Raw genomic sequence first — 15,646 nt, 5'->3', positions numbered from 1 at the left:
ATTGCCATAGGGTTCACAGTGGTGCTCATAGTGACCAATAAGTAAGTATTGAATTTGGAATGAGTGGTTTAAAGTTGGTTGCAAAATCCTCGGTTCAATTTCCAGTGCTGCAATCAATATTTTTTTAAGTTGGTTAGAACTTTAAAACAATTTATTATGATGCTATTATTACTTCAAAGGATAAAAATTGATTATAAGTTTTATTTTTGCTTCCTTTTCAAAACATTTTGACCTAAACAAAGACTGGCCAGATAGATAAAACAAGTCTTCCCATGTTTCTTTCTTTTTTTTTTTTTTTTTTTTTGGTCTTATTTGGTTTTCTGAAGCAAGTGGAAAATCTAGTCATAAACTATCTGATGTTTATATCATTTATACTTGAACCCATGTTTTCGATCAACTAAAACTCATGTAGACATTTCATTGTTTTTATCTTGAGAGGAATTTATGTTTCAGGTAGAGACAACTCATGACCCAAATTTATTTTCTTTCTGTTGAAAGAATTGAATTGAGGGCATACATACACAGAGGAATGCGCGTGTGTGCGCGCGCACACACACACACACACACACACACACACACACTACAGATGAATTAAAGCCCCAAGTTATATTTCCAGAATTTCAGTAAAATTATTTATTTTCTGTAGACCTTTTGATTGATTAAAGTCATTCTACCCTTAATTTAAGAGGAATGATAAGAACCTGGAAAGGTCAGATTTAAAAGGTTATGAAATGTAAGGGCAACCAGTTGAGATTTGCTAGTGTTGAAATACAAGTTTATGAGGTTCTGCAAGGATAAGCTGAAAGATGTTGCCTCTTTTATATTGATCAGGTCTTATAAATAAAATGCAGAAAATGGGGCTGGAGAGATAGCTTAGCGGTTAAGCGCTTGCCTGTAAAGCCTAGGGACCCTGGTTCAAGGCTTGGTTCCCCAGGACCCACGTTAGCCAGATGCACAAGGGGGCACATGCATCTGGAGTTCGTTTGCAATGGCTGGAGGCCCTGGCGTGCCCATTCTCTCTCCCTCTCTCTATCTTCCTCTTTCTATCTCTCTCAAATAAATAAACAAAAATAACAAAAAAAATTAATTAAAAAAATGCAGAAAATGCCTTACTAACTCAAACAAATGATAAAAGGTTTCTCAGCAGCTAAAGTTCAGAATTTTTGCCTTTTAAAAATAGGTTCTAAGCCGGGTGTGGTGGCGCACACCTTTAATCCCAGCACTTGGGAGGCAGAGGTAGGAGGATCACCATGAGTTTGAGGCCACCCTGAGACTACGTACTGAATTCCAGGTCAGCCTGAACTAGAGTGAGACCCTGCCTTGAAAAAAAAAAAGGTTCTAAGGCTGGGGAAATGACTTAGTGGTTAAGGCATTTGCCTGTGAAGCCTAATGACTCCAGTTCAATCCCCCAGAACCCACCTAAGCCAGATGCACAAGGGAGTGCATGCGTCTGGAGCTCATTTGTAGTGGTTGGAGGCCCTGGCATGCCCATTCTCTTTCTCTCTATCTGCGTCTTTCTCTCTCTTTCAAATAAATAAATACATATTTTTAAAATAAGGTTCTATTAATTTTGATAAAATAATAAATATTGGCTAAAAGAAATCCTTGCATTTATTTTAATGAACAAGGGGAAATTTTTTTTTTTTCAAGGTAGTGTCTCACTCTAGCCCAGGCTGACCTGGAATTCACTATGTAGTCTCAGGTTAACCTCGAACTCACAGTAGTCCTCCTACCTCTGCCTCGCGAGTGCTGGGATGAAAGGTGTGTGCCACCATGCCCAGCTTGGGAATATTATTTACAATTAGGTCTAAAATTCTTGGAGTGCCTGAAAACAGTTTGTTCTTTAAATAACTCATCTGCCAGACATCTTAATTCACTGTTAACTTTGTGTGTGGATGTGAGTGGGGTGTATGTGTTTGTGTGTGCATGTGTGTGTAAAACAGGATCTTGTTGGGTAGTACCAGCCACCTTCATTGTACAGCCTAGGATGGCTTCGAACTCTCCATCCTCCTGCTCAGCCTTTCAAGTGCTGGGATTACGAACGAGAGCCACTACACCTGGCTGAATTGACACATAATAATCAGATATATTTATAGGCTGCAGCGTGGCATTTCAATACATGTGTACTTTGTGTAATGAACAGATTAGGATAATTGGCATATTCATGCTCTCAGTTAACATTTCTTTGTTTTGGGAGACTTCCGATTCCTCCTTAGTAGCTATTTTGAAGTAACCATTAACTGTTGCAACCATGGCAACCACACTGCGCTCTGGAGCATTAGAAGCTACTCCTGTCATCTGATGGCATTCCTGTCACATGCTGACAGCGCCCCTTCTTTCTCCCCCTCACACACCAGACTTCTGGGGATCACTTTTTGTTGTTAACTTTGATAGTTTTCATACCTATACATAATGTATTTCAATCATATTTCCCTCCGCATCCCTTTTCCACTTTCCACTGAATCCCTTCTTTCCAACTAGAAACTTTGATGTCTTTTTTCCTTTTCATTGCTATGACAGACGGTTGATGGACGATCTTGTGCAGCTTATGACATTTTCTGTGAGGTCTTAAATGCAGTGGCCACTTCATGCCAGAAGACAATGTCCAAGACACGTCCTTCCCATCCTCCGGCTCTTAATCTTTGCATCCCCATCTGCTGTGTTTCCTGAGCCTTGGAGGGCACGATAGGGATGACTTATTTAATGCTGAGCACTCAACAGTCACTTATTCTCGGCACTTTGATAAGTTTTGAGTCTCCCTGGTAGTCACGGCCAACTGTGAGAAGAACCTTCTCTGACCAAAAGTTAGAGCAGTACTGATCTAAGGACATACACATAAATATGAAAGGGCAGTTTGGTGGGCACAGCGTATCTATTTAGCCAAATATTAGTAGTAGCTTCCCTACTGGAGCCTATGCGCTTCCTAGGCTTAGACTTTTTTTTAATATTTTTTAAAATTTTTTTGTTTTATTTGTTTATTTGAGAGTGACAGATAGAGAGAGGAAGAGGCAGAGAGAGAGAGAATGGGTGCACCAGGGCCTCCAGCCACTGCAAACGAATTCCAGACGCATGCACCCTCTTGTGCATCTGGCTAACATGGGCCCTGGGGAATTGAGCCTCGAACCGGGGTCCTTAGGCTTCATAGGCTAGTGGTGAACTGATAAGCCATCTCTCCAGCCCATCCTTAGGCCTTTGAGAAGGCTACCAGCTTCACTTGTTCCTTGATCCTGCAACTGAACAGCATGTTGTCTTTAGCAGTGGGGTCTTACCAACCGTGGTAGTCTAAATAGAAGGCCCCCAGTATACTCACTGTTTAATTGTTTGTAGCTTGTGTCTACAGCCACCTGCCTGGAGGAGGCATCCCTGGGTGGATCTTAAGGTGCAGGGGTGGGTTTGAGATTTCAGTCTAAAGGGGTTTGAGCCCAGGAGTTTGAAGATGCTGGGACAAGCCATAAAGGCAAGAAACTTATATATCTTACTTAGTGCTTTATTTTTTTTAGTTCTTGGAGCACTCAATAACTATAATGAATAAATGAGTAATTGTTACTATTATACTATTAGAATAGTAGTCCCTTGTGCCTCCTTGTATGATGGGAGAATCATTTCCTAGAATGTATATATATATCTAGTTACTTTTTAAAAAGTATATATTTTTAAGTTTATTTATTTACTTATTTGCGAGAGAGAGAGAATGGGCGCACCAGGACCTTCAGCCACTGAAAATGAACTCCAGATGCTTGCGCCCCCTTGTGCATCTGGCTTACATGGGTCCTGGAGGATCAAATCTGGGTCCTTTGGCTTTGCAGGCAAATGTCTTAACCACTAAGCCATTCCTCCAGCCCTCCAGTTACTTTTGAATACATGGTTTCATTGTCTTCTAGTTTCTATTGTTGTCAGTATCATGCCAATCTTATTCCAGTATTACAGACAACATAGTTTTGTTTCTCACAAAGGTTTGGAGACGTTTTCTTCATCTTTGATGCCCAGCCCTTCCACCAGTTTGTCTAGATAAATGTGAATTCATTTTTATTTATCCTTATCAACACTGATTGAACCCCTTTAAAGTATAAGAACATCTTTTTCAGCTGGGGAAACTTTTCCCCTCTTGTTTCTTCTCTATTAATGAGTCCTTCTGTTCTTTCTGCTTCTGAGACTATATAGATTAGTGTTAAAACTGCTTGCTACATTTCCCATGCTTTTTAATCTTTCTTACTGCTGTCATTTGTTGGTATTTAGGGCAGAAAACGAAATAAATATATATGTTCTGTTTGCCATCTTGATCCAGTTTCCTGACATAGTTCTTTTATCCCTCAAGGCTGAGTTTTTCTTTTTAAATGTCTGTCAATTTTTTTTTGTCCCAGCAGTCTGTTCCTAAAGGGAAATGACTCATATTTTATAATATCGATGGAAGGTTGATATTTGTCTAACATACTTTTGTTTTATAGTTAGTATTTTTTCAGATGCCTTTTTTTAAAGCTATGATGCCATTTTAAAAATGAGACTCTTGCTTTATGCTATTGGGAGTGAGCCCAGTCACATTAAAAAATGTGCTGGTATCTTAATCACTCATCAGGTCCAGGCAGCTCCAAGTGCTGATAAAGGTCTTGATGCTTCTCCAGATGTCTAAGTGTTAGCTCCAGGTGCAGTCAGCAGGATATTTGAAACTGGCACGTAGGTGGGTTTTTTATCACACAGCATGAACACATGTCAAAGTTTTAGGTTCTTGGTCTCCTAAAGCAATTAATAGTTCCTAAGCCTGGTGCACTATCAGAATCACTTGTGGCACTTTATAAAACTGTAGGTACCTAGACTGTCCACTGATCCTGTCACAGCAAAATCCCTGAGGACATGAGGTCTAGCATCTGTATGTCTTTAAAGACTCTGGAGGTGATTCTGATATGCAGCAAGGTTAAGAACCATTGTGTATACCCTGTGTTTTCTTTTACATGTATTTTTGACTGTCGTTCTGTAATGTATTTTTCTCTTTTGTTGAGACATTGCCTTACCATGGTGCCGTGGTTGGTCCCAAACTCCTAGGAATAAGCAGTCTTTCTCTTTCAGCCTCTCAAGTAGCCAGGATTGTAAGCAGGCATCACCATTATCATGCCTCATTTGTTTAAAAAAAACCAAAAAGGCTATACACAGGCGTGGTGGTGCACACCTTTAATCTCAGCACTTGGGAGGCAGAGGTAGAAGGATCGCCGTGAGTTTGAGGCCACCCTGAGACTACACAGTGAATTCCAGGTCAGCCTGAGCTAAAATGAGACCCTGCCTTGGAAAAAAAAAATGGCTATACAGCTTCATGATACAGACGAGTCATAATAGCCAATCTTCTGTGAGTGGTCATCTAGTGTGCTTGCAGTTTGTGATATTACAAATTACTATAGAAGACATTCTTGTATATATAACTTTGTACATTTTTGCTTTGTTTTGTTTTTTGAGTTAGGGTCTCACTCTAGCCCAGGCTGACCTGGAATTCACTATGGAGTCTCAGAGTGGCCTTGAACTCATGGCAATCCTCCTACCTCTGCCTCCCGAGTGCTGGGATTAAAGGCGTGCGCCACCACGCCCGGCTAACTTTGTACATATTTATGTGTATCTATGGAATGAATTCCTACATGGGGAATTGTTCGAAAGGTGTGTGTGTGTACATAAGTACACTATACATAGATAGATTTGACATAATTTTTTGCTTGTTCTTTTTTTCCAGTTTTTTTGCTGTTAAAGTACATACAACGCAATATCCCATATTAAGCTTGTTTGTATAATGCTTACTGATGATGTCTTTCTTTTGAAGTGTTTCAGGCTTTTGTCTGACTTTGGAGAAATGTCTCTTTAAAGAGTCCTTCTTTTATCTTAGGAGTCTTCTGTATATTCATGATAACATACGTGGTTTACAAAAATATGAGATTTCTTTTAATATGTGAAAATATTCTTTTTACTTTTCTGTTGTTGTATTCTGAGGCTGGAAATAGTCCCAAATCCTTTCAGTCCTTACACTTTGCTTTCTTTTTCTTCTCAGGCCAGCACTAAAGTGGAAGTAGATATGGAGAAAGCAGAGAGCCTACAGGTGACAAGAGGAGACTTCCTTGCTTCTTTGGAGAATGATATCAAGCCAGTGAGTATGCATATTGAGAGACATCTCAGCCAAAGTAATAATTACTATTCTTATGCAAGACAAAAAAGGGCTGTCACACCTAGAATTCCAAGTTAGATCATACATAACTTAATAAATGCAACAACTCTTAGAATTGTCCAATGTAAGACACACACATCTGTACAGTAACACCAAGTTGTGGGGAATTAATCAATACCTGTCTAAATATTTCTCAGGATAGAGAGCTTGCCATCTTATAAAGCAGTCTATTTTATTTTGAAACTCACTTATTTTTGTTGTTTATATTATTATCATATTGCATTATATTATTATTATTTTTTCAAGATAGGGTCTCACTCTAGTCCAGGCTGACCTGGAATTAACTATGTAGTCTCAGAGTGGCCTCAAACTGTCTGTGATCCTCCTACCTCTGCCTCCCAAGTGCTGGGATTAAAGGCTACCATGACCGGCTATTGTTATATTGATGTGATTTGCTTAGTGGTTTTTATGTCACCTCAGGCTATAGGAACTTAATTTCAGTCCATGCTCTGTGTGTCAGCTGTTGGAATATGTACAGAGAATCCTCACATCGTCCCCATTATCACTTTCTCCGCCTTCCCAGACTCCTTCATTCATCCCTTCTTGTGCTCAGCACCACAAGTCCCTCTGCTGCAGTAAGACCCTTAACCAGCCCAGACGCCTTAGATGCTTTACAACATTTAAAATGTATTCAGAGCAGTCATAGGTACAAATGCATCATAAGGCCATTAACCCATTTTTCTATAAAACAAGTGCTAATATTTGAATAACCTTGTTTGAAGCCTGATGTTAATACAAAAAGAAAAAAGCTAATGCCAAAAAAGTTGTCTAAAGGCCTAGTTCTTAAAGAGGGGTGTGTGTGTGTGTGTGTGTGTGTGTGTGTGTGTGCATACATACACACACACACATACATATACATATATGCATACAAATATATGGGTATGAAGGTTATTTTTTTATCTTTTAAAGTTTTTTTAGCATACAAAATAATAGGTTTTGTTATGATATTTTATTTATTTATTTATGGACACCTTCCATAATTATAGACAATAAGCCATGGTAGTTCCCTGCCCCCCACGTCCCCCTTTGCAGTGCCACTCTCCATCCTCCCCCTCTCCGTCAGTCTCTTTTATTTTGACGTCATCATCTTTTCCTCCTATTATACTGGTCTTGTGTAGGTGGTGTCAGGCACTGTGAGGTCATGGATACCCAGGCCATTCTATGTCTGGAAGAGTGCATTGTAAGCAGTCTTATCCCAGTTATGACATTTTCAAATGTGTGTTATTTTGTTCTTAGGTGAACTTCAGGCATACAAGATTATGTTAATTTTATTCTTAATTCATGAAATACAAATCTCATTAGTTGATATATATGGCATGTATAAAATAAAATAAGATGTTTGTAACTTCCTGGGAGTTACTGTTTTATCAAGGATTATTTGATCAATAATATTAACATTATTTCCTATAGTTATATGTCATTTTTTTTTTAACCAGGTAGCACTCCACTGTATGACTCCCACAATTTATCCATTTTCCTGACAATGAGCATTTGGAATATAATGGGGTCTTTTAATATTTTTATTTTTATTTATTTATTTATTTATTTGATAGAGAAAGAGGGAGAGAGAATGAGAGAATGGGTGCACCAGGGCTCCCAGCCACTGCAAATGAACTCCAGAAGCATGCACCCCCTTCTGCATCTGGCTAATGTGGGTCCTGGGGAATCAAACCTGGGTCCTTTGGCCTTGCAGGCAAATACCTTAACTGCTAAGCCATCCCTTCAGCCCTGGAATATAATGATTTTGTTATTACAAACAAGTTCTGTTATAAACGTTCATGAATGAGTTTCTCTTAGATACATATTTAGGAATAAAATTGCTGGATTATTAGGTATATTAAACATCCAATATTAAAAAATGATTTGTAGCTAGAGCTACAGATCCATGGTGGAGTGTTTGCCTAACATGTACAAAGCTCTAGTATCAATCCCCAGTATAAGAAGAAGAAAAAAAAGATAATTTCGAACTTGCTGAAATTGTTTGAATTAATACTATCTAGATAATGTAAAAGACATTGTTCTATACCCTCTCCAACCCTTGGGATTTCATTGGCTACTGTGTTGTTTTATATGTTGTTGACAGTGGGCCTGTCTTGTGCAAATGCTGTTTGTGTCTTTTGCCTATTTTTCTTTATTTTTTCTTCTGCCTATTTTTCTTTCCTTTTTATTTCTCTCATTCCTTTCTCCCTTCCTTCCTTCTTCCCTTCCTTCCTCCCTGAACTGAGTACATTTGTTATATATTTTTTTAACTTAAAGACAAACCAAACAATAACAATAAAAACAAACCAGAAAAATCCCTTGTTCTTATTCTGAATATATAAAAACGTTTGATGGACTTATACCTGAAAAACCAGTTATACTTTTAGCAAAATATACCTAAGAATGAAATTTTCTTATTTATAAAAAAGAAAAGGGAAATAAATCATGCAAGGGGTAGACATTTCATTGTCTAGAAAGTTCTCCAGTTGATAAGGAAATTTGGCTTGAGTACCCAGGTACCCCTGCCCTAGCAAATTTTTGTTTGCTTATTTGTTTGGGATTTATTTATTTACTTATTTATTTTCCTTTATATTTATCTATTGAGGGAAAGACAGAAAAAGAGAATGGGTGTGCCAGGGTGTCTAGCCACTGCAAACGAACTCTTGACACATGTGCCACCTTGTGCATCTGGCTTATATGGGTTCTGGAGACTCAAACATGGATCCTTAGTCTTTGCAGCCAAATGCCTTAACTGCTAAGCCATCTCTCCAGCACTATTCACTTATTTTTTCTTATGAGAATATGAAGAACTAGGTTTCATTATATCATTTTCCAAACAAAATTTGCTTTTTTCCCCTTTCCCTATGCATTCATGTCGAAATTACCTTCATTTGCTTTCATGGCACGTTTGTCCTTTTGCCCTCCCTTTTCCCCCACCTCTTCTTCCCCTCTTCTAGTTCTGTCTCCCTCCCCCATTTCCCACGTTTCTTCCTTCTTTTCTCCTGTCTCATTTTTCTTTACAGCTGAATAAAATTCCAATGTGCATATATGTACTGCATTTTCATGATGCACTTATTAGTTGATGGGCATCGAGGTTGCCTCCATTTCCTAGCTATTGTGAATATTTCAGTGAGCATGGATGTGCTGTATCGTAGGACATAGAGTCCTTTGCCCAGACATGGTATATAGCTGGGTATATGGTAGTTTACTTTTTAGCTTTTTGAGAAACCTCCACACTGATTTCCAAAGTGTTTTGCCTACTTGTCCAGTATATCATCTGTTGTTTTTATTTGATCTGCACCATTTCTTTACAGATGCTTCTCTTTTCACTTTCTCTGTGTGTGCATGTGTGTAGTATGTGTGTGATGTTTTATGTAGGGGAGTGTGCTCACGTGTATGCAGATGCATGCAGCCTGAGCATGCACACGTGGACGCCAAAGGACATTGACTATCTTCCTCTCTGTTGCTGATCTGTGTGTATTCTTGAGACAGAATCTCTCTCTGAGGGCTAGAGGCATGGCTTAGTGGTTAGAGGGGAGTGAGAAGAAAAGAAAAGAAAAAAAAAATCTCTCTCTGAACCTGGGGCTGTTATTTTTTCATGCACCCCAGCAATTCTTCGGTCTCCAGCCCTCACAGGGTTGGGATGTACGGCGGGCTCACCTGGCTACGTGGGTGCTAAGGAACCAAAACCACATGGTTACAGGCCCTTGTGCTTGCACAGCAAGCACTCTTAACCACTGAGACTTCTCCTTAGCCCCCCTTTTTCACTTTAAAAAATATATATTTATGTATTTGAGAGAGAAAGAAAGAGGCAGAGAGAAAGAGAGAGAGAATGGGTGCACCAGGGCCTCCAGCCACTGTAAACAAACTCCAGATGCATGCGGCCTATTGTGTATCTGGCTTACGTGGGTCCTGGAGAATTGAACCAGGATCCTTTGGCTTTGCAGGCAAATGTCTTAACCACTAAGCAATCCCTCCAGCCCTTTTTTCACTTTTTGTTTGTATTAAGTACACATAAAATTTACTACCTAAACCATTGATGTGTACATTTTGTGTACCCATTTATGTGTACAGTCTACTGATACTAAACACATTCATAATGCTGTGCAACCCTTACCACAGTGTAGTGAAGCTCTGTACTGTTTCCCTCTCTCTCCCAGCCCCTGAGCACCTTGCTCCTAGCTGTCTCTGTAACTTTGATTGCACTAGTAGATAACTTATACAAATGAAGTCATACAGTATTCCTTTTTTGTAACTGGCATATTTCACTTAGCATGTTGTCTTCAAAAGGCATCCATGTTGTAGTGCATGTAAAGCCTGGATAATATTTCATTACATGTATATACCACATTTTCCTTATTTATTTGTCAGCAAACACTTGTTTTAGCTATTATGAAAAATGTTTTCTGAACATGGCTATGAAATATCTCAAGATCTGGTTTTCATTTTTTTTTAAGAATATGCCAGTAGCCACTGTAACAATTTTTCCTTATAAGTTTCTCCTCTAAAGATAAAAAGAAAACAATTTATTTAAAACTTGTCTACCTTTTAAGATTATTATGACTTTAAATACAAAATTATTTGTTTTGTATGTGTGGTGTGTGCATATGTAGATGCAGATGCACATGCCCACTGCGCAAGCATGCGGAGGACAGAGGAGAACCCAGGGTCTCTCTCCTTCATCGCTCACCCACTTCTTTCCTGAAGACAGAGTCTCTTTCTGATTCCAGAATATACCATTTTCTTGAACCCCAGTGGTTCTCTGCTCTCTTCTCTCCAAAGTACTGGGGCTGCAGGTGTGCATGGCCATGACCAGCTGTTTACATGCGTGCTGTGAACTGTACTCAAGCGGTCTCTGTGTTCCCTTAAGACCCTCGTGCTTTCATGGAAAGTGCTCTTCAACTGCTGAGCCACCCCTCCAGCCCCATAAATTAAGAGTTACTAAGCAGGCTGGAGAGATGGCTTAGTGGTTAAGGCGCTTGCCTGCAAAGCCAGAGGATCCCGGTTCGAATCTATAGTGACTGGAGGCCCTGATGTGCCATTCTCTCTCTCATTTCTGAGCCCATAATTACTTTTTCTCTTGGTTCTTAACAGGATGGCCATAATCTCTGCACTCTACCTAAGCAAATATGTTCAACATACACTTTCTAGTCCGTCACCTTAACCACTTAGCTATGACTACACAACCTCAACATACATTTATACATTTTCTTTTTCTTTTTGATGTTTTTTTTTGGGGGGGTGGTTGAGGTAGGGTTTCTTTCTAGCCCAGGCTGACCTGGAATTCACTCTGTGGTCTCAGGGTGGCCTCGAACTCACAGCAATCTTCCTACCTCTGCCTCCCGACTGCTAGGATTAAAAGCGTGCGCAACCACACCAGGTTTGGACATACACTTTATTTCAGGGATTATGTGGGTTTGGGCTCTGCTAGAATCTGAGCTTCTGTTGTTTTCATTTGGTAAGATTTCTAGAGTAGCCTTTTCTATTCTGACTTGGCAAAAAGTTAAATTATAAATTGCAGAGCCAGGTGTCATGCACACCTTTAATCCTGCACTCGGGAGGCGGAGGTGGGAGGATCACGTGAGTTCAGTGCCACCCTGAGACTGCATAGTGAATTCCAGGTCAGCCTGGGTTACAGCGGGACCCTACCTTGAAAAACAACAACAAAAAAAATTATAAATTACAAAATGGGGAATTTTTTTTTTAAACCTATGGCACTTTTTTGGTTGTTTATTTATTTATTTGAAAGCAATAGAGACAGAAAGAGGCAGAGAGAGAATGGGCACGTCAGGGCCTCCAACCAATACAAATGAACTCCAGACACTTGTGCATCTGGCTAACGTGGGTCCTGGGGAATTGAGCCTCGAACCGGGGTCCTTAGGCTTCATAGGCAAGCGCTTAACCGCTAAGCCATCTCTCCAGCCCTTGTTTTTAATTTTTGTTGTTAGGCTACCTATATTAATTTGGGATACTTTTAATGTATAAAAATTATTATTTATACCTTTCAAGTTTTTTTGTGTGTGTGGTTTTTCGAGGTAGGGTCTCACTCTAGCCCAGGCTAACCAGGAATGTACTATGTAGTTTCAGGGTAGCATTGAACTCACAGTGATCCTTCTACCTCCGCCTTCCTAGGGCTGGGATTAAAGGTGTGCTCCACCACACCAAGCTATATTTTCAGTTTTTTTGTGTGTTTCAGAAGGTTTCTCATGTTTATTACTAAACTAACCTACTAGCTGCAAAGCATAGAAATAAAAATAAAAATTTAGGACTGGGGGGATGGCTCAATAGTTAAAGGTACTTGCTAGCAGAGCCTGCTGGCCCTGGTTCAATTTCCTAGCACCCACATAAAACCAGATGCAAAGTGGCACATGTGTCTGTGATTCCAGCTCACCTATAATAACAGGATGCAGAGCCAAGAACATCAGGAAACCCTATCTCAATGGTGTCACACAGACAGGCTCCTCTGACCTCTATATGCACATAATGGCCCATGCATACGCACACACACAAATAATTAAATTGTTTAAATATTTAAGAGAGAGAGGCATATAGATAGAGAGAGAGAGAGAGAATGGGTGTGCCAGGGCCTCTAGCCACTGCAAATGAACACTGATGTGTGTGCCACTATGTACATCTGGCTTACATGGGTTCTAGGAAAGGGAACCTGGGTTCTTAGGCTTCACAGGCAAGTACCTTAACCACTAATCCATCTCTTACTACACTTTTTTTAAAAATCATATTCCCAACAGTGAATGTCCAATTCAAAGAGTGGTGATGTTTCAGCTAGTGACCTTAATACGGCATACGACTGTGTGCCTTTTTTTGGCACTGCTGGTGACTGAACCGAGGCCTTTGTGCATTCAGGCAAGCCCCCACCACTGAGAGGCCTCCCCAGCCCCTTCTCCCACCTCGGTGCCACAGCATCTCCTTAGAGTTGCACCTGATTTCATTACCAGTTTTCACTCAGTCCATTGGGGAATGAGACAACTTTGCTTTTGTTTCTTAGGCAGAAATCACGTAACCCAGAACGTCTTGTGAGAAGACATGACAGGAACGGGATCAAGCACACGCAGCAGGGCGGCAGAGAAAGGGACAGTGGCATATTTTAATTTTAATACTAATGATGGAAATGTTCGATCCCTTTCTTCAATAGGCATTTGGTACAAACCAAGAAGATTATGCAAGTTACATTATGAACGGAATCATTAAATGGGGTGACCCAGTTACCCACGTTCTGGATGATGGAGAGCTGCTGGTCCAGCAGACTAAAAACAGTGACCGCACACCACTGGTTAGCGTCCTTTTAGAAGGTGAGAAAAGCAATGAGATGGCCTTAAAAGTTAAATAACAACAAAACCCACAACTTTGTTGTTGTTGCTTGTTTTTTTTTTTTTTTTTTTTTTGGTTTTTCGAGGTAGGGTCTCACACTATCCCAAGCTGACCTGGAATTCACTATGGAGTCTCAATATGGCCTCGAACTCATGGCGATCCTTCTACCTCTGCCTCCCAAGTACCAGGGTTAAAGGCTGGTACCACCATGCCCAGCCGAAACCTAACATTTTTTTAAAAACCCACTGAGCGCATTTCAGAAGCATTAATGATTTTTCACTTATAAACTTCGTTGAAATTTTCTTGGGGTAGAATGTTACTGATAATGGCAGCAACTAGTTTTCTGTCCTTCTCTCTTTTCTTTGAGGCTGGTTCTCACTGTAGCCCAGGGTGATTCACTCTGTAGTCTAGCCTTAAACTCATGGTCATCCTCCTGACTCAGCCTCCTGAGTGCTGAGGTGAAAGGTATGAGCCACCATGCCCAACTACATCTAGTTTTCTTGTTGGCTCAATTACATAAGTGTTTGCTGAGTGGTTGAATGTTTTAGGCATTGAACCAGTTAAAGAGGATACATTCCATTCATAGCCAGCTTATGATTAATATGACAACAGAAAAGCTCAGTGAGACCAGACAACAGGGAAGCTCGCTCCCTCAAAGGTCTCCAGAGGACATTAAAGCAAGACCCAAAGGAGGAAAAGCTGGCTTGGTAAAATAATCAGGAAAGATTTTCTAATGTGGACAAAAATCCCTGGGCAGAGAGGAGCTAGGAACAAAAAGGTTGCTAAACTTAAGTTCAAGCAGTATGTAGGAGGCAGCTCTTGAAAAGCCTCCTAGGCTTAAAAACTTGTGTTACATGAGGCTAAGAGTGTATCTTAGGGCTAGTGTGCTTGTCTTGCATGCATGAGGCTCTGGGTTAAATACCTAGTGCCAGAGGGGAGAAAAAGAAAACAATTTTGGGCAATGAAATCACATGAACAGATTTGTGTGTTCCGGTAATCATTGTGACTGCTTTCGGAGGGAGGGTGCTTTGGAGAGGCAAAGGCGCAGGAGGCTCGTGTTTAGAAGCAGTCTCGTCCCAGAGAGCTGTTTGAGGCTCTAAGCAGTATGGTGACAGCGGGCATATGGATTAATCTGAGGAATATTTAGGAGGTACAATGAAAAGGACTTGATAGGAATTATTAGTATTAATTATTGTAATAAGCTAACATTCTGTGACCCCCTTCCTACTGGCCGGTTACTGTATTAGCATTTTATATGCACTGTCTCATCTAAACCTCGCTCTAGGCCTGTGGGTGTATCTGCTGCGGTATCCTTCTCTTTTACATGGGGAAGCTAAGGCTCAGAAATAATGGTCACATTACATGTGGGCAACGGTGTCAAACATGACCTAGGTTTCTGACATTGCACATTCAGGTAAATGGTACTGTTTTATCGGAGAACACTAACAAATCAGATTTCAGGAAGAAATGAGTTCCATTTTGAAAAGTCAAATTCTAGGTTCCTGTAGGATAATTTAATTAGAAATGTTTACCTGCCTATTGGATTTGTACATCTGATACTCAAAGGAGCATTCTGGCTGGCAAGAGACACGGGGCTTGTCAGGGTCCTGACTGAAGTCACAGAAATGGAGAAAGGGGATGAGTTAAGATGCAAACCAGGCCTAGAATTGATCTCAGAAACATGTTAGCAATTCAGAGCTAAATAGAGCAGGAAGCTGGGAATCCCAGCACTGGGGGGGAGGCAGAGTAGGGAGATTGCTGTGAGTTTGAGGCCAGCCTGGGACTACAGAGGGAGTCTCAGGTCAGCCTACCTAGAGTGAGGCCCTACCTTGGAAAACCTAAAAGCCTAAATAGATCGGGAAGAATTGATAAGGAAGACTGAAGCAAGAATAATCAGAGCAGTAGTGTGGCGAGAGAGGAAAATAGGCTGTCACAGAAACCAAGAAAAATTTTTCAGGAGAGGAGTGAGCAGCTGTGTCTAATGCTCAAAGACTCCAGAAAAGTATCTGTTGGGGTTGGTGACACTGAGATGGTGGTGGCCTTGATGAATGCCTGATTGGTGTGGGGGAAGCCACACAGCACGGGGAAGATGGATGAGAGATGAAGGGTCAAGCAGCCAGGTAGGGAATTATTGCTGGAAGG

General features: G+C 40.5%; 1 protein-coding gene across 1 annotated transcript in view; it reads left to right on the top strand.

The window, feature by feature from the left end:
• Nsf (N-ethylmaleimide sensitive factor, vesicle fusing ATPase) overlaps positions 1-15,646 on the top strand; it is a 176,465-nt gene that overhangs the window by 110,158 nt on the left and 50,661 nt on the right. The window contains exons 13-14 of the mRNA XM_045158691.1: positions 6,023-6,118; positions 13,329-13,485. Of these exons, the coding sequence (XP_045014626.1) occupies positions 6,023-6,118; positions 13,329-13,485 (253 nt within the window). The remainder of the gene's footprint in view (positions 1-6,022; positions 6,119-13,328; positions 13,486-15,646) is intronic.

The sequence above is a fragment of the Jaculus jaculus genome, chromosome 9, assembly GCF_020740685.1.
Source record: "Jaculus jaculus isolate mJacJac1 chromosome 9, mJacJac1.mat.Y.cur, whole genome shotgun sequence".
In the NCBI taxonomy this organism is placed as follows: Eukaryota; Metazoa; Chordata; class Mammalia; order Rodentia; family Dipodidae; genus Jaculus; species Jaculus jaculus.
Note: the sequence above shows the minus strand (reverse complement) of the source record. Positions and strands in the feature narration are given on the sequence as shown.